The 24,682-nt window shown below is 36.2% G+C and overlaps 2 protein-coding genes across 2 annotated transcripts; both read right to left on the bottom strand.

Annotated features, from left to right (window-relative positions):
- Positions 1-5,674: 5,674 nt before the first annotated feature.
- On the bottom strand, positions 5,675-6,533 carry LOC140008482 (uncharacterized). The gene has a single exon (XM_072052944.1). It carries the CDS (start codon positions 6,292-6,294, stop codon positions 5,803-5,805), a length of 492 nt encoding a protein of 163 aa, XP_071909045.1. The 5' UTR covers positions 6,295-6,533; the 3' UTR covers positions 5,675-5,802.
- A 7,335-nt stretch (positions 6,534-13,868) lies between these two features.
- Positions 13,869-17,768, bottom strand: LOC113692569 (4-coumarate--CoA ligase 2-like). Its single transcript, XM_072052943.1, has 5 exons — positions 16,636-17,768; positions 15,164-15,362; positions 14,726-14,939; positions 14,539-14,641; positions 13,869-14,227 (listed from the first exon to the last, which is right to left on the bottom strand). Exons 1-5 carry the CDS (start codon positions 17,626-17,628, stop codon positions 14,105-14,107), a joined length of 1,632 nt encoding a protein of 543 aa, XP_071909044.1. The 5' UTR covers positions 17,629-17,768; the 3' UTR covers positions 13,869-14,104.
- Positions 17,769-24,682: the final 6,914 nt, after the last annotated feature.

Here is a 24,682-nt window from a genome sequence, read left to right as displayed (position 1 = left end):
GATCAGGGCACACTCTTGGAGTAAAGGAACGGTGGGCGTCCATTTAATGAAGAAGGAAGCATTAAATGATTGTGAATTTTCTATGTTAAAAAATATATAATCTTTGATTTGCCCACCACTAGACTGCAGGATGATCGCTCTTGACGTTATTGGGTAACGTATTGTTGCTTGCAAAAATTGAAAACATTAAATCAGGTATACTAGCTGTAGTATTCAAATTGCAAGTCAAATACATTGCTTAGATTCTGTTCTTTTGCTCCAGAAACACGGGATACACTCCATAGTTGTATTTTCGAAGAAAAAGCATTGGTTTTTACCTTGCCACGCTACCAGCTTGCCAATCGTGTAGGAAACTTGAAGATTACTACCATTATTTCCCTGCGTGAGAAAAATAAATTGCAAGTTTTCAGAACCAGACATGGTAGCCAAAGAAAAATACTGAATTTGGATTAAACAATATCTTAGGCTCTGATGAAGAATGAGACAGATACCAAGAAGTTAGGTCGAGAATAGTAGTTTTACAGATTATCACAGTTCTTTCCACTGCATATGTGATATAAACACGACAAAAAAGGAAAAAAAAAAAAACACATACACACACAGCCCACAGAGACAAACAAAAGGAAGCGTTTGACCAGTTTTGGAAAGTCAGGTGACGCTTTGCACCTTTAGCATATACATTTCAATCAGAAGAACAACGAAGATCAAACAGACAAGAAAACAAAAGAATGGATGTACTCAAAAGACATCTTTACTTAAGACTGGAAGTTCAAGTGCCTAACGAACAGCCAAGCATTGAGAAAATTATGTTGTGGGGAGACTAGATTTGGCACTATATTCCCAATAATGCACCTTTAACAAGGTGAAACAAGTTTTTTTTTTTTTTTTTATGTCTTATCTAATTTCTAGTGATCAAAGCAACACCATTACAGTGTTGGTATTCAAATTGATGACTTCCGCAGTAATGGAAGTACGAATTGGCTACTTGAAATTGCTGGCAAATTGGCAGAGTATATTCGTAAATGGCAAGTCAAATCACAAGTGTATGTCTTCCGTGAGGATAAATATGTTTTGCACTTTAATATAGATAATGTTGTTGCAGTGTTTTTCTTCATGTGGTTCCATGAGAATTACAGAGAAGATGGAGTGTTATTAATAATGTTATCTGAAATATTGAGTTAATCGGATTCTAATATTTCAATTCTATTTTTTAAAAACGGATTTTAGTTTTGAGGCGTAGGCAGCTATTAACTACGTATATTAAATAATCAAAGTTATAATACGCCAGTGTATAATTTAGAACACCTTATTAGGAGAATCACATCAAAATTAATGCAGATTCAGTTGTGTATCAATGTCATGTGTACCACTTTTGCATCTCTATGTATCCTGTTTCTTAGTAAAGCCAATTTAATCAGTAAAAAAAGATTAAAGCATGATCATCTCCATGTTTTAATTCTTAAACACTTTCTACATAATTGATACTTGCCGCATTATTTGACACGGTGTCATTGCTACATCGATTATATATATATATATATATATATATATATATATATATATTCTCATTTCAGCGGTTGCATTGGACGGGGAGCATGACAAAATGATGATTGAAAGCAACTCCCTATAGCCTTAAATGGAACAAGCTGCTTGGAAAAGGTTGATTGAAAGTCCCCGATTTTGCTGTAATCAACCTTAATGTGTCCCATATGGATACAGTCGGAATTGTCAGTTCAGTTGTGTTAAGAGTGCCTAATGTGAATGGGTTGACTCGAATCCGAGTTTATTTGCTAGTTATGATTTTTAGAATATAAAAAACTGAAATTAAATTAATCAAAAGGTATAAACTGAATGATAAAAAAATAAATAAATTATGATCCAAGAACATTGAGAGTTATAGATGAACAAAGGCTACTTCTTGACTAACCTCATTTGCATGATGTTGGTATTCATTCACTTTAAATGTCTATCCATTTTTTAAACCTTAGAGGGGGAAAAAAGAGTAACTAACTAATTCTTTTGTGATAAATTATCCTGAAGATCCTTGAACTTTTTCAAAAGGATTAGTTATTTTATAAAACTATCAAAAGGTCCTATTAAGTCCCCCAAACATCACAACGCGAAAATTTTGCACCTTGGCGTCAAGAGAGAAATTGATGTATATATGGATGACATTTTAACCATTGCTTTCTTATTTTATAAACGCTCATACAATATCGTTAAAAGTAATTTTCACCCATAATAGAACTGGGGCAAGCATTCTGGTTGCCCAACTAAATGGCACTACATTAGCAGATTAGTGTTTGTTGTAGGCAATTAAGCCCCCTGTACATTCACTTTGAGTTGAAATGATGCAGTTCAAAATTCATTTTTGGTGCCAAACTATTCAAATTCATACACATGCTAGTAAGAATTTCGAACGATGAAATTATGCTTCGACTAATTGATGTAGTTGTGAGTAACTACTGGTTCACAATATTCATTTCGTTGGTCATATATATATATATGAGCCATCGATTTGAATAATATTCTTTGTTAGAAGGGTCCATTTGATTTTTTTTTTTTTTTTTTTTGTCGACAGTGGGTATTTGGGCTCGTGGACTGGTTATCGTACGACCCAACTAATTCCACTGCGGGTTGGGAGAGGCCTGCTCCAAGCATCACCAGCCACAATAGTGCGGGGACTCGATCCCTGGACGTGGCTCTCCTCCAACTGGGACTACAACCACGGAATCGAACCCCGAAGGGGCGAAGGGTCCATTTGATTTGTAAAGGAACTTTAGAGACAAAACTAAGTCGACATTCAAATATTAAGGATTAAATTGAAAAAAAAAAAAAAAAAAAGGCTGAGGAACAACGTAGGCCCTTTGGCAGAAGTTCATGCATGGAAGCTTTCTTTCTTATTTTGTTATTTCCTTCATTTTTGACTTGCACTATTTCTTTGCACAAGGGGACACAACACTTAGATATTATGTGAAATCTCTCTATTTTTATTTAGCTTAATTATTTCATAGGAATCAAACAATCCTATTACGGGCCACGTTCAAATCGAGGGCCCTATAAATGCAGATAAGAAGGGAAACTGTAAAGGACCACAAATGCTAGTTTTTTAGACGTATGAATTCGTCGCCATTGTCGAGGACCACCAAAGATGTTAAATGCAAGAATCAGACACAATGGAAAGCGGTCTTCCCATTACATGGCCACACGTCCATGCATTACAGTTCGGAGAAGCTATAGCTGGATTTTTCCAATTTCTGAACTAGCCGACTGACCAATAAGCTACAAATGATTGGTTTGTGTTCAAGATGTTTTGATTGCAGACTCCTGAAATAAGAAACTTTTGGAGTATGCAAATTATTTACGTTTCCGTTGTAGGACTGTTGATATCGAAATCCTACGTGGTGCTGAAGAATACGGGGAAAAAAATTCCATAGAAAGAATTCAACTCACGTTAAATTGAGCTAGTCGAATGATAAAACCCTTCAATCTGAATCTGTTAAATTTCTTAGAACTCTTATATAGTCGCCTCAAGTGAAAGCTACGTATAGATTGTTGGGAGGCAGTGAGAAAGTGAATCCAAGAATCAGCCGGCCGGGTAAAAGTTGTAGAAAACCATTGTGGGAGACAAGAATGAGACCTTATCATCAAGTCACAAGGAAGGAAGACAAACTGTATTATATCTTATCAAAGCCTAGCAGCACAAACACTACCATCTTCGCAGGTGGCTAAGCTTGAGATACTAAGAAAGAATTGTAAGTATTGGATTCAATCTGAAATCTCCCCTTCTCTATTGAAAAGAATAACTTTAAAAAAAAAAAAAAAAAAAAGAGAGAGTCTAACAGCACGACGCTACCATCTCCGCAAGCGTCAACAATCCTCCAGCTAGAGTTTTTCAGAAAGAGCTCCATGAACAATTTGACTCCATCGAGCATATGATCAGTTACAGCGAGAGTCGGTAAATTCAAGAGAAAGCAATCAAGAAATTAACTGAAAGTTGAACTATATTATGGTATTGAATTATAATTGTGGGTTAGGACCTTTTAATCAAGCATGTTGCCCTATGTAATTGTGCTTCATGTTTAATGTTCTCGCTCAGACATAGTTTATCTACTGCGTCATCGTTAGCGATCACTGGAAATCTCATATATAGATAGTGTTGGTCAAATTTTAAATACACGGGATGGTGGTGGTGAGGCTTAATTAACTCTGTTATACGCAGGATACAGTGAATACATCGTCGTCAGGCTGCTGGAAGGAGACAAAAAGGACCATCTCTCGTTTCATTTTCTCCTTGTGGCTGCCTACTGAAACATACAAAAGTTGTACATACAAAAGAAAAGAAAAAGTTGATTAGTCGATGGCTTAGATGAGTAGACCAGTGATTATATCGGCAGGCAATTTCTATTTGCCATATCATTTTCTAAGGAATCTTGTCAAGTTGTTCTCAGCGTCAGCCAATTTTTGGACTAATTGAACTTTACGCCCTTAACAATTCCAATATTCTCAGCTACACCTTGAACTTTGGTTTTAAACACTTTGCTCCCTCAACCTTCGATTTTTGCATTGAAAAATTTGCGCCCTAAAATTACTGTAGTTTTGCATGTTCTTAGTGAAAGTGTGCAAGCAAATATGTGCGTAAACACCAAATAACTCTTCCTCTTAAAAAAAAAAAAACAAATTTTAAATTGATTTCGGAGACAGAGAGAGAAAATGAATCAACACGTACGTATGTTTTTGTATGTTGTTTTATTCACAATATGAAATGAGTGAATGAGGTAACTTGAGATACTTCGATAACTAAAGGGTGCAAAATATCTAAAAGAAAAGTTAAAGATACAAAAGTAGAATCAATGCAAACTCAAAGGACGCCAAACGACATTAATCCTTCTTTTTTTCCTCTCTCTTTCTCTCATGTCGATCAATAGCATCCGTATCAACTTCAAGAATATCATGAAATTAAAAAGTAGGAAAAGTTTCAATAGTCGCATTTTTCTCGGCACATAAATTGAGGATCAAACCACATCGTACCTCCTTCAAATCTTATGGATCCATGCCAAGTAGCATTTTGTAATGAATCAAGTGGACCCTGAAATATATCAATTTTGGAGCACGCCGAAATCATTCGACAATGTATTAAGTACCAAAAAGCGTACTTTAGATATGAAAACTTCCAGACGGAGAGCCAACAAAGAAAAAAAAAATATCTACAAACACTATATGTTGATTTGCTAAGCTTACTCTGATAAATAATTTAAGCTAAGGGCGGGCACCGGCGGAGTGGTCTATATATATAAGATATAGGAACATCCCTGGCTACGTGCAGTGCAGGGCAGGTTTTATGCCTTACTTCTCCTTCCCCTGTTTATCCAGAAAGATGTAAGCCATCTTGTTAATTAATTATAGCTAAATTCCACATTTCTTGCATTAAAAGTTTTAATGCGAATGTTATTCCTCAACCAATCCTTCCAGCCTATCGGGCGGATCTAAATTTGACAATTAAAAGTCACTAGTATTTTCTCAATGCAATTTGTGGGGTAAAAATCCCTAATAATGGTTCATCATATGTTTCAGATCAATAATGCCAAGTTTCATGCATGGAGTTTCTACTTTCTATTTTTAGAAACTTCCTTGCAAAAAGATGCATAACCTTCCATAATTTTCATATCAAGCATTTTGTCTTGAATCCTTCTTGAATTAATTTATAGATACCTCGACAAGACACAAACTTGATGCTGCATAAAAAATAAAAAAAATAAAAAAAATTAGAGTACTACATCTAGATAAACTCTTGGGAAAAAATCACAGCCGCAGAGACAAATCAATCTGGCTATAATCTTCTTGCACACTTTCAGGCTTATATACTCTACTGCTCCAATGATGGCTTTCTATCCTCGAATCGTAATCCATCTCTCTTCTTCCATAGCTCGTATCGCTCGTAAATCGCCTATGCCCGTGATGATCGTGGCCCATGATGGGCGGCTGAACGTGATTTGGAGCACTAGAAACGGACCCTGATCGGCTGCTAGAGCCCGAATGCGGCCGAACAGCTGAACTTAGCTCGCGGCTCTTTTTAGCTAAGGTTCTTTCAAGTTTGTGAGCGTTTTGGTGGCCTCCTAATGCTTGTGAACTATAAAACTTCCTTCTGCAATAGTTGCAAGAAAAAACCCGTGGTTCTGATGGATTTAGAGGAGATGAGGATAAGGAAGATGTTGATCGGTCTAGGATTAGGTCTAGGTTGAGGTCATTGTTGGTTAGACCCAAGTTAAGGGCCGTGCTTGGTTCGTAATTCATGGTTAAGATTTGTCAAGGAAGAAGAAAAACAAGAAGAAAATTCAACTTGTACTAGAGAAATATGGGATCAGGTTTGAAATTTTTTATCAAGAAACTCTAGAGAAGAAATTGGAGTTCATGCAACGGGCATAGTTAGGAAGACTAGCAGAGATAAGAGATAGCTGATGAGGTAGGTAAGTAAAGCGTGTTGAGAGGACGTTATATAGAAAATGTCAAGTGTGTGTTGTGTGTGAAAGAGGATGTCAAGGAAAAATCAAAGCAATCTATGAAAGGAAAAGAGGAGCAGAAAACTACAAAATTGGATTAGATTAGATATAAAGTGGACGAGGGGAAGTATGCATGTATGTTCTGTGTAGTATGTATACTAGTATCGAATCATATGGGGTGCTAAGGTTTACTGTACCAGAAGCCACAGATAATACAATTAATAGGAGGTCTCGAGTTCAAAAATGGAGGACATTGGATTATTTTCCACATGAGAGTGAGGGAGACCGAGACAAATACCTGCAAATATCAGTGGATGAATCAAATGGTTGTCGCGTCCATCAATGGCAGCATTCCATCTCCCTTGTCGGTCCATAAAAATCCTTGCAATTCTATAGTTGCTTTGTAGTTTTTTTTTTTTTTTTAAAAAAAGTATTTGAATAAAGGATTATGAAAAAGATTAGCAAATATACTACGTGATAATTATTTATTGTTTCTACATGTCTCACTTGTTTTTCTGTAGTCTAATAATGAATACATCGATTTTGGCCATCTAATCATGGGTCCAATCATGGCTTCGTTTTGGCTTGCCACCCTTTGTTTACCTAGGACAGAGAGAGGAGTTGAGATCTTGCTCTAAAATTCCAATTAAAGTACATGAAAGTGATTAAGATAACCCATCTTGACTAGACCAATTACGCAATATAATAATGCACCTCACATAATTTTCCCCAACTCACTTCTTCTTGCAATTAAAGTACGTTTTTAGGTTTGCTCCACCATTGACTGTGCTACTGGGGTTCCATCTTCGAATCATCTTGCTTGTCCTCGCAAGTATGCATATGATTCTGATCAAGGCGATTCTTGTTTCATCTCCCTCCTGGAACGAATCTCATTGTTCCTTCACGGAGGTCCAAGGCTTCAGTTAATTGAATACATGTAGCTTGATTGATTAATTTAGTACTAAATTATTGCCTCAAAAGCTTGTCGCCAATGATTAGTTTTGATTTGTCAACGAAGACCTCATGTTTCTGGAGCTAATAGCTTTGAATCAGCACGGATTAGCAATAAAGAAATTCCAAAGAATACTTTAGCCGTCGACAGGGAACAAATTTATACTCGTAGTCTTGAAACCAATACTTACGATCACTCCTCGAGTCAAACTTAACCTCTTATCATTTCACAGTTGGCAACCACTGAAGTACTATAAATTAGTACTATAATTTTTTCGTCAGATCCAAAGATGATGTAAATATGCCTGCACTCTTTCGTCTTCTATGCCAAAAAAAAAGTGTTTTTTTTTTTTTGGCAAAAAACCTAAGCGACCACTAAACTATTGGTCAGATTATGTTTTGATCATCAAACTATTTTTCATCAGTAATTAGTCACTAAACAACTTAATCAGTAAATTCGTGACCATTTAGTCGATAATTGTTCTTAATATATGAAATTAGCTGTACATGTGGCAAAGTGCGGGGTAATTTTGTCCAACAATTACGATACCCTATTTCACAGATTAATTGCTAATTTTACAGATTAAGAGCAATTATCAACTAAATGGTCACGAGTTTACTGATTAAGTTGTTTAGTGATCAATTACTGACGAAAAATAGTTTAATAGCCAATATATGATCTGACCAGTTGTTTAGTGGCCGCTGAGATTTTTTATCCCTTTCTTTTAACACCAAGTTCCCGATAAAAGAGACATTAATTGATTGGCAGGCAATATTTTGCATAGTAGATAAAACTAACACCACACAGGTGCTTGCAAGGAGCCATACGCTAAACATTTTTTTGGATCACCTAAAATTATTTTTAGATTGTATCATTTTCCATTAACGTACGGCTAGCGCTATTTGTCAACCAATTTGTTCCAAAATCATCTGCATAAACAATCTCTTGTTAGTGTATAAAGTCAAGCAATTAATACATTTAATTTTGCATAGTGTCATCAGCTCTGACCGCCTCAAAATTATTTTGTACCTCAATTAATCTGATCCACTAAAAATTCAATTTTGATTGGACTGCCCCTCTTACGTACTATTGTTTCACCAATCTTAAATCAACAGCCTTTGAACCACTCGGAAATATATATATATATATATACATAATGGCTAAGAGCCTAACGGACGACTAAGCTGTCTATCTACCCTGCATCACATCTCGAATGAATCTCTCTACCCTCAAATTTGACATTTCATTAAACCCACTAGCAGTGAAGGTAACTGAGCGAAGCACATGGGGATGCTCTATTTCCACTGTAGAAACAAGTATACACGAAGTAACGCAGAAAAACAATGGCAGAATTTGCTCCCTTTGAATAATTCATTCTAAAGAATGGGCTTCTTCCTGCATTAGCAAAAATAATAAAGATAACGTAACGTTTTGTAATCACGTCAACATAATCTTGGCTGTCGGCTATAATTGCGGTGACCATTGTCCGTTATTAGCGGACACAACATAATCTGAGACGCAACAAATTGTTGGAATATACTTAGCCATAAGATTCCAAGGCAGAAACATTAATTCCAAGTTAAGACCATTTTTATTTATTTATATGCAACGATTCCAAGGCATGTCTCTTCTTGCACCTCATTAATCCCCACCGCACATGTCTCAGACCTTATCTTTACGAATAATTTACACCGCAACAATCCTTTTCTTGTTCTTTGCTGGCATGATCGGTCGTTATGGCCGCACCCCATTTTGCAAGCTCAAAAATAATCAAATGAAGTAAAATTGCTAGGAATTGCCTTCTCTTCATTTTAAGAAAATGTGCATATATATTTTAATGTACCAAAGCAAACATGCTGCAGTAGAGACTGACAGCCGTTTAAAGCCCTGGTTCTATCTTGGGGTTGAGACTTGAGAGAGGGGGAGACCGAGGAAACGAAGAAATGGCAAAATTTAGACAGAAGCGGTGATGATGCGGTGGGGAGCCTGTGGTTTTTGCATCTAGAAATGGAATTTCCTATGTAGGAACTAAAAACTGAGATGTGTGGTCGACATGTTTGAGTTGTGTCGGATTTTTAAAGATTTATGGGGTCATCATGGAAGAAGGTCTGACCCATGAGACTCATGACTACTGCCTTCGCTTCTCTTCTCTTCTCTATCTACACGTGGATAATGACTCTTACTGTGTTTAAGTCATATACCTGCGCTGTTCATCTCCCAATTCATCCTGCTTCTCTCTCTCTCTCTAGTATTGGAGTTTGTAAACTTCGAAGTAAGACTGTAATGGTTGAAACACGATGAATAAGATTGTGAAAAGATGAAGCCTCATCTCTTACTCTTTGTTGAAGTGCATATGTGTGCTGGTGCAGCTCCTGATGTTGAAACTCGACTTTGGAGTATCTCTTCATGTTGCTTTTGTGGTGTTGCTTCGCTGCCATCCCATGACTTAAAAAAGGAGGGTCCCCCCGCCCCCCAACCCCCACCAGGACACTTTTGGTCTTCTATGCATTGTTCACCTTTCTTCTTTTTGAAATTTGGATGCATTACATTGATAGTATTTATTTTGGCTACAAGGGTGTGTCATAAAACAGATCAGAATCAATTCTCTCGTGCTTTTATCCAAGATTTGGTGCCATCAATGATGGCCAATTCTGATGGGGTACGACATTGCCTGCATGAGTGAACATGATTGCTTAATAAATTTTCATGCACGGATGGTTGATAAGATGACAGCACAAATAAAGATCAATAGTTGGTTAATTTAGGCACTATTTGTTTGTTTGTTTTGAGGAAGTGGGAGGGAAAGGAAAGAAAAGGATTAGGAGGAAGAGGGAGGGATGAGATTTTGTTACTCTTTGTCAATCTACTCTCTGCTCAAAAGTGGGCAGAAAATGGAGGAAAAAGATACCAAAATCAATGAAAATTTTAAATTTTCGTATCATATCATGTATTTATAAATTAGACTTTTAAATTATAGATAAAAACATAATTAGTGCATGATAGATTTCTTTCTTTTGCTCTCATAACTCAAATAAGACGGATGAACTCAAGTTTTCCTCTACTCTCCTCTCTTTTCTTTTCTTTTCTTTTCTTTTCTTTTCCACTGAAGCTCTCTCCTTCCCTTTTCTTCCATCCCAATGGTGCCTTAGATTGCAAAGATGGATTTTCAAGTAAGCGTAACTTTGAGTGGGTTTCAGTAGGATTAATCCAACTTTGATTATTCCATCAAGAAAACCAAAATTCAACTGCAGTATTAATTACATCTGGGCATAAGGACTTCCTAGAAACAAGTTGCATTGGAGAAAAGATAAGAAGCATAGTCATATTTCATCAATGGACACGCTAGTTACATAGTTGCTATCCAAAACTCCTACTATTGTCAACATCAATTTAGTCGCTATTGCACCTAACTAGGCCACATGAAATGACTCTCCACATATAGTCACAAGTATAAAATGCTGAAGGATGTCAGCATATCTAGTTCTGGCTAGAGTGGTAAAGGTTCTTAATGAACAATAGTAATTTCTAACACAGAAAAAGTGATTATATGATTCAGATTTGAGAACAAAAAATGTTGAACAAAAACAAGGATCGTGATTAAAAGAACATTGATAAACCAGTGGGGTGGTAGCTTTGCCTGTCTTAACGATTTCTCTGCGGGAAAATAATGATCTTTTTAGTGTTTATCCAACAAAAAATGTATGTTCAGAAAACCGAACATATTAGATGGAAACGCGTACAATTGTACTTATCAGACTGGTTTCCTACGCAATATATAATGAAATTGTTACCTTCCTTCTCATAAAAGAAGACTTTGTTTCGGAACCAGTCTCCTGAATATTTGTCCTCCCCATCTTTCAAATTTTCCATTTTGGCCTTGCTTGCATTCTTTTTTCCCTTTTTTTTTTTTTTTGGGCTTATTCCTTGGTACCCATTTCATGTATATAACCGACTTTATGAGTGGAGGACATAAAAATGTGATTTTGGCACAGGTCTCAAGCGGTGGACAGCAGATGGAATTTTCCTATTCAAGCATATGCAAAACTATAGTGTCGAGGTAATGGTAACGACTGTACAGGAAACCAACAATTTGTAGCAGTACCACATTGTTCAGCATTATTTCTTTCGCAGGATTTATTTCTTTCCTTTTCTTTTCTTTGTGCATGTTTTAGTGCGTTCATGAGCATCGTCAGTATATATGTATTAATTCTACAAAGAAGTTTCTCGATCATTTGACTTGAAAAGGTAAACTTTCGTCGCAACATCTGCACTATTATCTCTTTTTGGATAATTTTGCATTTTGAGCATTCACTAACAAGAAGAGGAAAATCAAATGATGATATTGTTGAAATCTTCAACACTTTTTTACTAGTACTAATGAATGATTAACCTTATTTTACTTTTTCTTCTTTTGAGAAGATGAAATTTGGATGACCATCGCAACGTAGTTACATTTGCAACATTATTATTATTTTACCGTACCTACAATTGTCACGAGATCCCCGCATAGAGCTGTATAAATAAAAAATAATGGTTTGAGTCACTTTTCAAGAGGAGCGTCCAAATTAGAGCAGCCAGCTAATGGCATTTCCCTTCCTCTTTTACATTGATCTGTACCCCAAATCATTCACCAATTTTCATGTTCAAATTTAAAGACAAAAATGCGTGGGGATTCAACTTTTCCAAAGAAGCTGTTCGTTTGATTGTCATCATATCATATCATGGTGTTGAGATGCCGCTGAGCTGTTGGGTCTTGGTTTTGGATCTATTTTTGGGTCCAATCGGCCGTTGGTTATTTGAATGTATATATATATATACACCTTATACTCGATCTGTAAATAATCCTGATCCGTTCCAGCCCTAATAAAATCTGATTTTCCCCCAAAATTGTTCTTGTTTTGTTGCGTCTGGTACAACACACGGACAGAAAGAACGGACAGAAACAAATTGAATTTTGGATAGGCATCCGTGAGCCACCATGCACACAGGGTTCTCATGTTTCCAAAGGTCTGGAGGGTTGCCTTCTGGTTTTCGTACAAGTTGAAATCTGGACCCTCATTGGTGGAATGGCACGCCCGGTTCTGGACCTTCTGCTAAGTCTGAACTGAAGAACATATGGACAAATGGCATAGAATGGGACAAATCACATTACGATGTACGACTAAAACTCTAAGCCCCCTTCTCCTCTATTTTCTCTTGCATGCTTTGGAAGGAAAGCAAAAGCACAGTGCAGAGAGAGTAGAGAATTATAGGTGGCGGACAGAATTGCAACATAAGTTGACCCTAGAAATTGACACGTCGGCTATTGGAGGCTGATGTGTCACCACTTCAGTCCTTGGAGTGGGGGTCATGAGAATATTATGATTTTTATGATCTCTCTGTCTCCTGCGTTCAAAAGAGCTGCTGTACCAATGGATCAGTTTTTGTGTTTTGATATGGGATTGAACCCCGAATGAAAGATAAGGAAAGGGGGAGAAAGGGCTGCTAGAGTTAACAAACAAGTGTCGCCAATAGCCAAAAAACCAAACCATGAATACACTACACATTTTTCATTATTCTCAAGTGTTAGCTAGCTTTTGCCCTAAAGTTTAGACAACAAACACACAACATACGTAGGTGGCGCTGTGCAAATATCGATAACATTTCTTATGGAAAGTACGCGAGAAACTCTCAAGTGCAGGTCCAGTTTCGTTTGAGCTGCGCATGCAATTAATCTCTCCGATGCACTTTTTCTTGTTAGACATCCTTTTCTTGTGGTGTACACATTCTGATATTCAGCAATAGAAATGATTTTTTCTATACCAGAAAATTCTTTCCTTTGCATCTTGAGAGTCACCCGTTCTTACCAGCATAAACCAACCAACCACCAAAGCATTAAAACTTGATGGGGGTGGGAGGTCAATGGTTCAAATCTTATCTCCCATCAATTACTAAATTAAGTGATTTTGCTTAAAAAAAATCAAGACGGATGCCAAAAAAAAAAAAATATCAGCACAAACCACGTATCCAAAATTCGGCATATTGGGTCCTTCTACCGCATGCCCTTGTTCCCTTATGAGACTAATGGGCTCGTTAGGGGTTATTATTTTATGAGGCCTCGCTCTGTTTTATTGCATGATTGGCTCACCAAAGTAATTCGCTGTAATGGGCAAGCATTATGGCAGTGTCATAGATGATGGACCACTTGGAAGTTGACTTGAAGCCCAAGCTCTTGGAGATACAACTGCAATCTGGGGAGTTGGTGCTAATATATATATATATAACTGCAATTTGTAATTTGGATCCAGTCTAGTGCACTACAATTGTGAAATACATGTACTATTTAAAAGGGGAAAAAAAAAAAGGCAATAGATATTGAGAAACAGAATAACATATACTCAAAGAAAAAACAAAATGACATCTATCCGATAATCGTCTAGCTCAAACCTTGTCCAATAGTCTTCAGTCATTTGGAAAATAGAAGCATGTTGTATCATCATATACATAACCCAAGAAAGAGAAAAAGAGAAACAGGATCAACTTGAGTTGAGGATGAGAGGAGATCTGACACCAGATCAGAAGAAACATACACTACTTTCTCTCCTTTTCTCCCAAAACGCATACAAAATTAACAGCGTTGTTGTAGAGACTGTTATGTATATAATACAGTACTCTAATTGCAAGCAACTTCAGCTGCAAGCTTAGCTCTTAGGTCCTTTCTCAATATTTTGCCAGATGGAGCTTTAGGAATTTTATCCATGAAAAACACCCGATGGATTCGCTTATAAAAAATCACCTGCACAACATAAATGACAACGAACCCATCACCGCATGGTTAATCCTCAGACGAGCTTATTCTAAATATGTTGTGAAGAGTAGGATTTAAGAAGGGAGATTAGAACTCAAACCTTCTACAATTAAGAGTTTTAATTTTAATCACTAGATCAAGATCTGTTCGACATTGTGAGAATGAACTTACAAGTACGTGTTTGGAAATTGTTTTCCCATTTTATAAATTTAATTGAAATAGCATACAGCATTAAAAATGTGAGCTCATGTTTAAAAAGATAAATCCTTTTTTTTTTTTTTTTTTTTTTTTGGGTTTACCTGGTTTGAGATAAATTGTTTGATCTCATCCTCGGAAATTTTGGAACCACTTGCTCTCACCACAAAAGCAACAGGAACTTCTCCAGCTGCCTCATCTTTCATGCTGCAGTTACATTAATTAGCCAAAAAAAAAAAAAAACTGTACATACGATTACTGCTAGATGGAGAAGAAGTCCAAGTAACTTACGAGACAACAGCTGCATCAGAAATACCAGGGTGAGAAAGGAGCATGGCTTCCAGCTCTGCAGGTGCCACTTGAAACCCTTTATACTTGATTAATTCCTTCAATCTGTCCACTATGAAAATTTCATCATCATCATCAATGTACCCTATGTCTCCTGTGTGCAACCATCCTTCTTTGTCGATTGTATTCTCAGTTGCCTCCGGATCATTAAGGTAACCTGATTACCAATCAGTGCTCATCAGATATCAGCCAAAAAAACATGTTAATCCTTGCTCTATTGCGCACGAGAAAGCAAAATATATTATTCTGTTTTGCTTTTTTGGTAAAACTCTACTCGTCATAGTCATTTAGTCAATCAGATATTCTGTGTCTTTGCAGTCTATTCTTTTTGTTTTCCCGGTGGGTTTTGGACTTCTGAATTTAGTATTGGGCATCATCTACCTTTCATGATCTGGTCGCCTCTGATGCAAATTTCTCCAGCTTGATTGCGGGGTAGAGAGAGATTAGTTTCGGGATCTACAATTTTCATTTCAGCATTCCTCACAACTGTCCCGCAAGCACCTGATTTGACATCAAATGGCTCCTTTGCAAACGCTAAGCACATGGACAGCAGAGGTCCTGCCTCCGTCATGCCGTATCCCTGACCCAATAATGTACAATCGCCATCACAATTCAAGAACTCAAAAGAGCATGAAGACTTTCTTTCCACTCGAAACAATTAAACACACGTATTACATGTTCAATAATTTTGTTAAACTGAGAGTCATCTTTTGTCACTTTCATTCCTCCTTTACCTGTCATTTCTCGCACACCACAACATTTACTGGGATTGAAAGGACAAGAAAGGGAAAAAAAATCAAACATGGGGGGGGACAAGCAGAGATAAAAGTCAATATTATGAATTTTCTTCTTGTTCTTGAGAAAAAGACGCGGTAGGTGAAGATTGACAAGGACCATGAAATATAAAGCCGAGAAGTGACTTGCCACCGACCGCACCAAATGGAACAAGGCGACGTTCAGCGAGAGGATGAAGTTAATGAAGGAACGGGTATACGTACAACCGATTGCCGTGGAATCAAGGAACTGGATATGCTTTTGCTTACATGACAAAAAATACATGGGACCAACAGAAAATAATAGTAATAATTTGAGTAGTGGTAATTTCGGCCAATGAAAGAAGGAAAAAAAAAAAAAAAGAAGCAAAATCTCCACTAGGCGACGGTGGCAAATCTTTAATGCGATGACGCACTGAAGTAATGGCAATATGCATTTAGTTCATCTCCCCACACGCCAAGAATGGCAGGAAGGGGATGACATCCGCTTGAAATTGGCCCCCCACTAACTATTCAGCCGGACAAGGATTTTCTAGCCTAAGAATCCAAGAGAAGGCTTAGTGGATACAAGTCCTACGCTGAGGCCCCATTTGGAATTGCAATAATTTATAAAGAAGTACTTTTGATACAAATTTCTTTTAAATTATCAAATATTGAATTTCTTAAATTACAAAAAATTAGTTATCAAACATTTAATAGTACTTTTATTGCCTAAAAACACATTCTTTTTTTTTTTTTCCGTTTTTCAAATGCATCGCAACTTCCGAAGGACCCTAAATTTACCTTAATACATGGGTACCACTGTAAAGAAAGCCAGGCATGTTCTGTTTTATACGACTAATTGTTTCGTCTTTCCAGGATAATTTTTCTGCCTTCCCATATTCTAATTTACTTAATGTTGCTGCCTCTTCTGCCTTCCCATAATCTATTTTACCCCATGTCTACCAAACTGTCCTTTTCTTGATTGATTGATATGACATATGAGTTCAAGTATTGATGAACTTGCTCCTACACAATTAATTCTTTTTGGCTAGTAGTAGTAAATAAATATGGGACAAAATTGCTCAAGAATATTTTTACCTGTCCGAGCACTGCCTTTGGGAGCTTAGCTCGAACGGTGTCCTCGAGCTCCTTCCCCATGGGTGCCGCGCCGGACATCACCATTCTTATGGATGAAAGATCATACTTGTCCACCACAGGACTTTTGGCAATTTCCAAAACAATTGGTGGCACAAATGGAGCAATTGTCACCTTATATTTTTGCACAAGCTCCATTAGTGCATTAATCTCAAACTTTTGCATGATCAAAATTGCCGCACCAACTCTTAGCCCACAAAGCAACACAGAATTCAGTGAATATATGTGGAACAAAGGCAAAACGCACAATATCACATCTTCCTTGTGAAAATAAAGATTGGGATTTTCTCCATCAACCTGCTGAGCAACACTTGTGACCAACCCTTTGTGCGTCAGCATGACCCCTTTTGGTAGACCAGTGGTGCCTGATGAATAAGGCAGTGCAACGGCATCGTTTGGATTGATTTTCACCGCTGGAATGACTTTTTCGTCAGCCGACGACAGCTCCGAAAAATGCAAACAACCCTCCGGAGGGGCATCAGTGCACATGACTTTGACATTATTTTCCTTAGCAAAGTCCATCACTTTCTCAACATAACAGGATTGTGTGATGATCAGCTTGGCTTTGGATGCTCTTGCTTGCTTTTCGATTTCAGCCGGCTTGTAAAATGGATTGGCAGTTGTACTCATGGCCCCCCGGTAGGATGCTCCGAGAAGTGCAAATGCAAATTCAGGTGAATTTTGGAGCAAGAGCATGATAACTTCACCTTGTTGGATGCCAATTTTGTCGAGGCCGGCAGCAACTTTACGTGCAATGAGTTCAACATCAGCATAGGTGTAGATGTCCCCTGTGGTGCCATTGATCAGGCAAGGACGGTTGCAGAATTCGGGTATGTTTTCAAAGCAATATGAATGCAGTGGGAGGTGATTAGGGATGTATATATCAGGAAGTTTTGATCGGAAAACAAATTCTTGTTGATCTTGTTTAGTCTCCATTTTGATTTTTTGATGGAGCAGGGCAAGAAAAATGACTCGAGGAAAGGTGGCAAGAGGAAATTAATGACCAAGGAAAGGTGAGCTTTTGGTTCTTGGTAGTTGTTTGAGAGCCTTTCCTGGTTGGTTTGGGGGTTGTGGATGGGAATAATATACCCACAAGGTGGAGTAGGTGATGGTAGGGGAAAGCTGCCAAAATTTAATTTGATTTGGATGAAGTTAAAATATGTTTTAAGTTGCACTTGCAGAGTAGGAAACCACAAATTTGAAAAGTATGTCCCTCTAGATGGACTTAATTGTTCAACCTAGAAAAGTTAAAAGAATGCATTCAGGGAAATAAATTCAGTTTGCACCACTTCTGGCAAATTAAATCATCTCACTATGTTAAAATTAGTCTCCTAATAAAGGGATTTGCAGCCTGCGATGTTAGTGAAGTAACATTAAACTAATCTAAGCAAATTTTACTCCCTCATTAGAAGTCATAAATGTTGTGAATCTTGGACTTAATTTCAAAGACTTATAATTTTACCCCACTCAGTTGGTGACCACGCGCTATAGCATTTCGTATGTCATCAGTTTGAATCTTGCTACGCTGAATTGCTGTGCATCCTTGAGCGGGATTCTGTACAGTCTTAGGGATTAGTCCGGCAAAAATGAATACCCCCGTGACACAAAAAAAAAAAAAGTACGAGCCTTAAACATCCACCGCAGGTGTGTACAAAGTACAGAGTCTTACTAATAACTACACTGTATTGACAAAAGCCAGTGGTTGGTGAAACGCGCCTATTATTTGCTTGAGGCCAAAACTTGAAAAGTAAATTGCACCTGTCACGCCTTGAACAGGCTTGATCATTTTTGTTCTTTTCTTCTCATTCCCCCCTCGGGCGCTAAGTGTAGTAGGTGGAGGAACCAAACAAACACACCTCACTTCTTTTTCCTTCCAAGTTCCAAATGCGCTTTAATATATGGGATTTTGTTGTTGTTTGGTGAGTTCTTTCTTCCCCCGATCAATTGGAATATTGCTCAACTTTGAACTTTCACAATCATACCTAAATTTTTAAATATTTTAAAAGGAAATTAATTTCATGCTGTCATATAAGTTTGCTGTATTCAACTTAAAACGCCCAGGTGCACTAAAAACTTGTTTTATTCCCAATATTTAGCAGAAATTGGTTGAATGATGCAATCTAAAAAATCCAAGTGACAAATTGTCTATGCATTAGTCTTTGATTTGGGGAAAAAATTGCCAACTTAGGCAACGGATTTGCCACATTAGAAACTAAAACATGTGTCTTAAATTCTAGTTACGCAACGAAGTAAAACAAAAATAGATTTTTTTAAAAAAAAAAAAAAGAATTGCCTTAGAAAATAATTAATGACTATTATTAGCACTTGCTGAGTCAATGAAAGCTCATTCTTTTCTTTACTAATAATATGAACAATAAGTTGGTGCCCGAAATACCCAAGAAGCCTCGGAGGCTGGAGCCAGGAGTCCGGCCAAAGCGGACGGCGACCTAAAGATTCTAACGGTGAAGTAAAGTAAAGAAGACCCACTCTAATGGCCCACCTTATCATCTTTACCTACTACTGCAATCTCATCCATCCAATTAGGATCCACATTTTTTTTTTTTTTTTTTTTGTGTTGTGGAGATTGACGTCTTGTTGACATAAGACATACGTGATCACATCCCAATTCTAATTTCTAAGTGAATTTGACTTGATCATTTCTGATCATTTGGCAATTGGCAAATCGCTTTTCTATATGGAGATTCTTGCTTGAATTAGTGGGCATGCATTACAATTTCAAGGGTATATTTTTTTGGGAAAATACCGGTTTTCATCCTCAAACTTTGGGGTAAGGACACATTTCGTCCCTCAACTTTTGGGCATGATACATTTGATGTCTGAATTAATATTTTTTGACTAATGTCATCCTCAAACGGCAATTTAGCCAATTTTTAACGGAACTAGTCACGTGAAAATCACATGATCGTTAAGTAAATTTAAATCACATTTTTAACAAAACCTGTCAGTTTCCTGCATGCAATCAGTCAATTTTTGACAATTTTGACTAAGCATCCATCAATAAACACTTGCGTCCCGTACGTAAGAGGGGAAAAAAGCTAAAAATAAGGATAAAACGAAAAATAGGCAAGAAAAGAAATAATCAGCATGAAAAATGAAAAGAGATAATTTCACAAACATCCCTTGAGATTTTTAATAGTTACAAAAACTCCCCTCAAAATTTAAAAATTACATATACTTTGCATACTTTTACTATTTATATAAGAGCAAATTATTTGAGCAGGCATTGAACTATTTGAATAGTAAAAATTTGGCCCTTCAATTATTCATAATATATTTTTATCCATTGAACTATTAAAAGTATAAACTTTGAATTATCCATAACATATTTTTACCCATTGAACTAGTATGTTTTGTATTTAACATAAATTAAATATGTGAAAGTTAAAAAAAATAATAAATTACCCATAACATACCAACTCTTTATGAGAAACTGGCAGGTTTTGTAGTATGTTTTGTACCAGCTCTTTATGGGAAATATACCAGTTCTTTATAGGAAAAATTGGTTAAATAGCGCCCAAAGGAAAACTAGTATGTTTTGTATTTAACATAAATTAAATATGTGAAAGTTAAAAAAAATAATAAATTGCCCATAACATACCAGTTCTTTATGGGAAATTGTAGTATGTTTTGTATCAGCTCTTTATGGGAAATATACCAGCTCTTTATAGGAAAAATTGATTAAATAGCGCCCAAAGGAAAATTAGTATGTTTTGTATGTAACATAAATTAAATATGTGAAAGTTAAAAAAAAAAAATTTGCCCATAACATACCAGCTCTTTATGGGAAACTGGCAGGTTTTGTAGTATGTTTTGTACCAGCTCTTTATGGGAAACATACCAGCTCTTTATAGAAAAAATAGGTTAAATAGCGTCCAAAGGAATACTAGTTCGTTTTGTATTTAACATAAATTAAATATGTGAAAGTTAAAAAAAATAATAAATTGCCCATAACATACCAGTTCTTTATGGGAAACTGACAGGTTTTGTAGTATGTTTTGTACCAGTTCTTTATGGGAAACATACCAACTCTTTCTAGAAAAAATATGTTAAATAGCGTCCAAAGGAAAACTAGTTTGTTTTGTATTTAACATAAATTAAATATGTGAAAGTTAAAAAAATAATAAATTGCCCATAACATACCAGTTCTTTATGGAAAACTGGCAGATTTTGTAGTATGTTTTGTACTAGCTCTTTATGGGAAACATACTAGCTCTTTATAGGAAAAATTGGTTAAATAGCATCCAAACGAAAACTAGTATGTTTTGTATTTAACATAAATTAAATATGTGAAAGTTAAAAAAAAATAATAAATTGCCCATAATATACCAACTCTTTATGGAAAACTTGTAGGTTTTGTTAAAAATGTGATTTAAGTTTATTTAACGGTCATGTGATTTTCACGTGACCAGTTTTATTAAAAATTGGCTAAATTGCCGTTTGAGGATGACATTGGTAAAAAATTATTAATTTAGACATCAAATGTGTCGTGCTCAAAAGTTGAGGGACGAAATGTGTCATTACCCCAAAGTTTGGGGATGAAAACCGGTATTTTCCCTATTTTTTTTGCATACGGGGGAGAGGCTGAGCCACTTAAACAGCTGCCAGACGTGTGGTCGCAGCCCCAATAATATCCATTTCTAGCAACATCCTAAGCTCTGCAGGTGGGTCTACGATGAGCAGCAATCCTGACACCTGATTAATGCTCCATTTTGGAAGCCAATCTGCACATCTATCTTCTCTATTGGCCCCTCTCCATGCATGCTGAAGATGACACTTCCAAGGACCCTGTTGCCATAATTTCCGATCTGCCAAACCATGTTGTCATAAGGGGACTCCCTTCCTGCTGTTCTAATAAGCTCAAGGAACGGGTATATGCCATGCGTTTTGATGTACGTGTAATGTGTACCAAATCATGAGTAGGTAGTAGGTAGTACTTCTCTCTCTCTCTCTCTTTTTTCTTTTTTTTTTTTTTTGTGTCAAAGGTCAACTTCTATATATTATATATAAGGTAGTACTTCTCTTTCGGGATCCAAAATTTTATGATAGTAAGTTTCCATCTCTTATTTATAAATTAAATATTATTTTTTTTCCCAAATAAGTGAGGACATATGTCTGGTACTTGTGAACTTAACACCTCAGTTGGCTTTGTTTCGATTGTGATTTTTTACAAAAAAAAAATTTACGTTTTTTATGAACACATTTCTCAATCACGTTTTTACTTCACATGCATCAAATCCGCAACGGATCTTTTGTCTCATTTCCTATGCCACTTTTTGTTATATTGCCATTGCTTCTTCATAAACACCATATTTTAGTTCTTTTTTATTTTGTTAAGATTCAATAACTATTAATTGAGTAAAGCATAAATACAATAGTCTCAAAAAAAATAATATATAATAGAAAATTAAAAAAAATACAACAGAAAATTCATGAAAAATCTCTTATGCATTTTGATTTTTTGAGTTTGTTAAATTTTGTGTATTACTCAGTTACTAATAGTTATTAGATTTTAAGGAAACAAAAAAAAACTAAAATATACTAATATTTATGAAAAAGAAATAACAATATAATAAAAAGTGGGACAAAAAACTAACATATGGAGTGGGACAGAAGATCCGTCACACATCAAATTACTACAATACATTTTTTTTATATAAAAATTCTTAAAAATAGCAATCCAAAGAGTTCTAACATTGTACGTTCCTCTCATGGAAGGGACGAGGGAGGGTTGAATGTGCACTCCCCATGTAACAGGCAACAAAAAGGACCACAAATGCTAAAATTTGTTGCCTTACACCCAATCAGTGACCAATCACAACTTAAAAAGGTGAATAGTAATCATTCATCAGAATCATATGTAATTGGAATGACTCATTGTTTAGTATGGCTAGTGCACAAGAGCGGCATCGCGCGCTGTCCTCCCTTCTTGCTTATATGTAAATAAATAAATAAATAAATAAATGTTTGATTCCGCTTAATTTCTGACCGTCCTATTCAATCTGGATTTCATTTGTTGATATTATTTTTCAAAAAGTATTGCTGTGGTATTTTCTTTGAAATGAGTATACGGTGATTATTAAAAAAACGTCGAAAACATGTTAAATGAATGTTGAAAAAAACTTCATCCAGAAGAGAAAAACAAAGGGAGTAGTGAATCGTTCCAGACAACCACCTCCGTGCTAGAGTTGGTGGCAAGTATTAGAGGCTATTTTGTTGGATTAGTTCAACAACTTAATTGCAACGTCACCGTATTCAGCAAACCAGCCCGATAACGAAAAGAAATAGAACCCGTGATTAGGCAAGCTTGATAATTAGTCGTTAAACTGTCCTTACTCAGTAGCGTTTCTGCGATATGCAAATAGTTAATTACGCAGAAACCTATAACTTAGCTAAATCAGTCATACCCCTTGAGGTATCAAAAAGTGTCACCTAGACACCTTTAATTCTGACTAAGTGCTAAGTACGCTCCTTCTACCTTGTTCGGATTACAATTTTCTACCCAAAATTTTTTACGTTTTTTATGAATAAATTTCTCAATTATCATTTTATTTCACATACGTTGAATCACTACAATAAATTTTTTTTTTTTACAAAAACTTCTAAAAATAACAATTCAAACAGAGCTGACTACATGTAGAGCTGTTAAGCCAATCAAGTAGCTCGAAAGCTCGTTAAGACTCGAGCTCGGCTCGTTAATTTTGGTTAACGAGCTCGAGCTCGAGCTCGAAACATGCTCGTTTAGTTAACGAGCCGAGTAAGCTCGGCTCGTTTGATACTCGAGTAGCTCGTTAGAACTCGTTAATGAAGGGTATATTTGTCATTTTAGAAATCAAAATTATATAAATTAAAAATTATAGATTTTTATTAATGTTAATTTGCACGAGCTCGAGCTCGAGCTCGTGAAGCTCGACTCGTTTGTGATAAACGAGTCGAGCTAGAGCTCGAGCCACATGTTCATTTAACGAGCCGAGTTCGAACACATTTTAAAGCTCGTTTTCTTAACGAGCTCGAGTCGAGCTCGGCTCGAATTAAACTCGAGTCGAGCTCAACAGCCAAATACTCGGCTCGACTCGGCTCGATTAACAGCTCTAACTACATGTCAACGATACTAGCCAAACATTATGCGTTAGGGGTTCATTTTAGGAGCTACCAAACATCCAATAAAAACACACAAAAAAGAAAAGCCTCCAGAAAGATTTTCCTTTCCCTTTTTAAACAAAAATGTGTAATCATGAATAGCATATATTGTTTTTATTTTGAGTCTGTCTAACGAGTGGACACTCGGATGTTACTAAAAAAGTAAAATAAATTTAAAAAGTGTATAAATGTAAAAATTAAAAAAAAAGATAATAATTATTAATATATACATTCATATATTACGTTGTTGGATGTGGTTTAAATGTATTAACAAATTTCCATTAAGTACCTATTTTTACTATTGCACATGAAGAGAGAAACTCAATACATAGAAATAAAATAAGAACGCGTTGACTGTTGAATTCTCACCTAACACACATACAAACCAGAGTCGTGACGAGGAATATCCAACTACCTTGTGTAATTGACTCAATTACAACCCAAGGTATGGACATAGTCTTGGTCAAGTAAATATTCTATTACGTGTCCTCTTTAAAATAAAAATAACGAAAATGTTAAAACTGTTCTATTACATGGACAATACAGTTTTTTATTTCCATTTTATTAATTCTGACGTAAACATCAACTGGACATTATCAGAAGCTCGATCGATCATGTTAAAACTATTTGACAACCCAAGTGAAAATTAATGTCTGCTTGAAAAATACAAGTCTACTCCTATAAGAAAATGGCCCAAGAAAATCAAGAAGCCGAGTCCAATGTCGCAGTCTCACCAACCCCAGCCAGAAATTTCTCTCCTTCCCGGAAGTGTTGAGAATTTTGCACTTGTTTTGAGGAGCTTTCTTCATCAAGAACTTTACAATGCCTGCCT

Source organism: Coffea arabica, chromosome 6c (genome assembly GCF_036785885.1).
Source record: "Coffea arabica cultivar ET-39 chromosome 6c, Coffea Arabica ET-39 HiFi, whole genome shotgun sequence".
In the NCBI taxonomy this organism is placed as follows: domain Eukaryota; kingdom Viridiplantae; phylum Streptophyta; class Magnoliopsida; order Gentianales; family Rubiaceae; genus Coffea; species Coffea arabica.
This window is presented reverse-complemented; position numbering and strand designations above follow the sequence as displayed.

What these genes read in the sequence shown, in the direction of transcription:
- LOC140008482 (XM_072052944.1), bottom strand. Translation starts at nt 6,294, where the DNA reads ATGAATTACGAACCAAGCACGGCCCTTAACTTGGGTCTAACCAACAAT.
- LOC113692569 (XM_072052943.1), bottom strand. Translation starts at nt 17,628, where the DNA reads ATGGAGACTAAACAAGATCAACAAGAATTTGTTTTCCGATCAAAACTT. An exon ending in TCTGATGCAGCTGTTGTCTC is followed by an intron (nt 14,642 to 14,725) that starts GTAAGTTACTTG and finishes ATGTAACTGCAG; the next exon opens with CATGAAAGATGAGGCAGCTG. An exon ending in AACAATTTATCTCAAACCAG is followed by an intron (nt 14,228 to 14,538) that starts GTAAACCCAAAA and finishes TATGTTGTGCAG; the next exon opens with GTGATTTTTTATAAGCGAAT.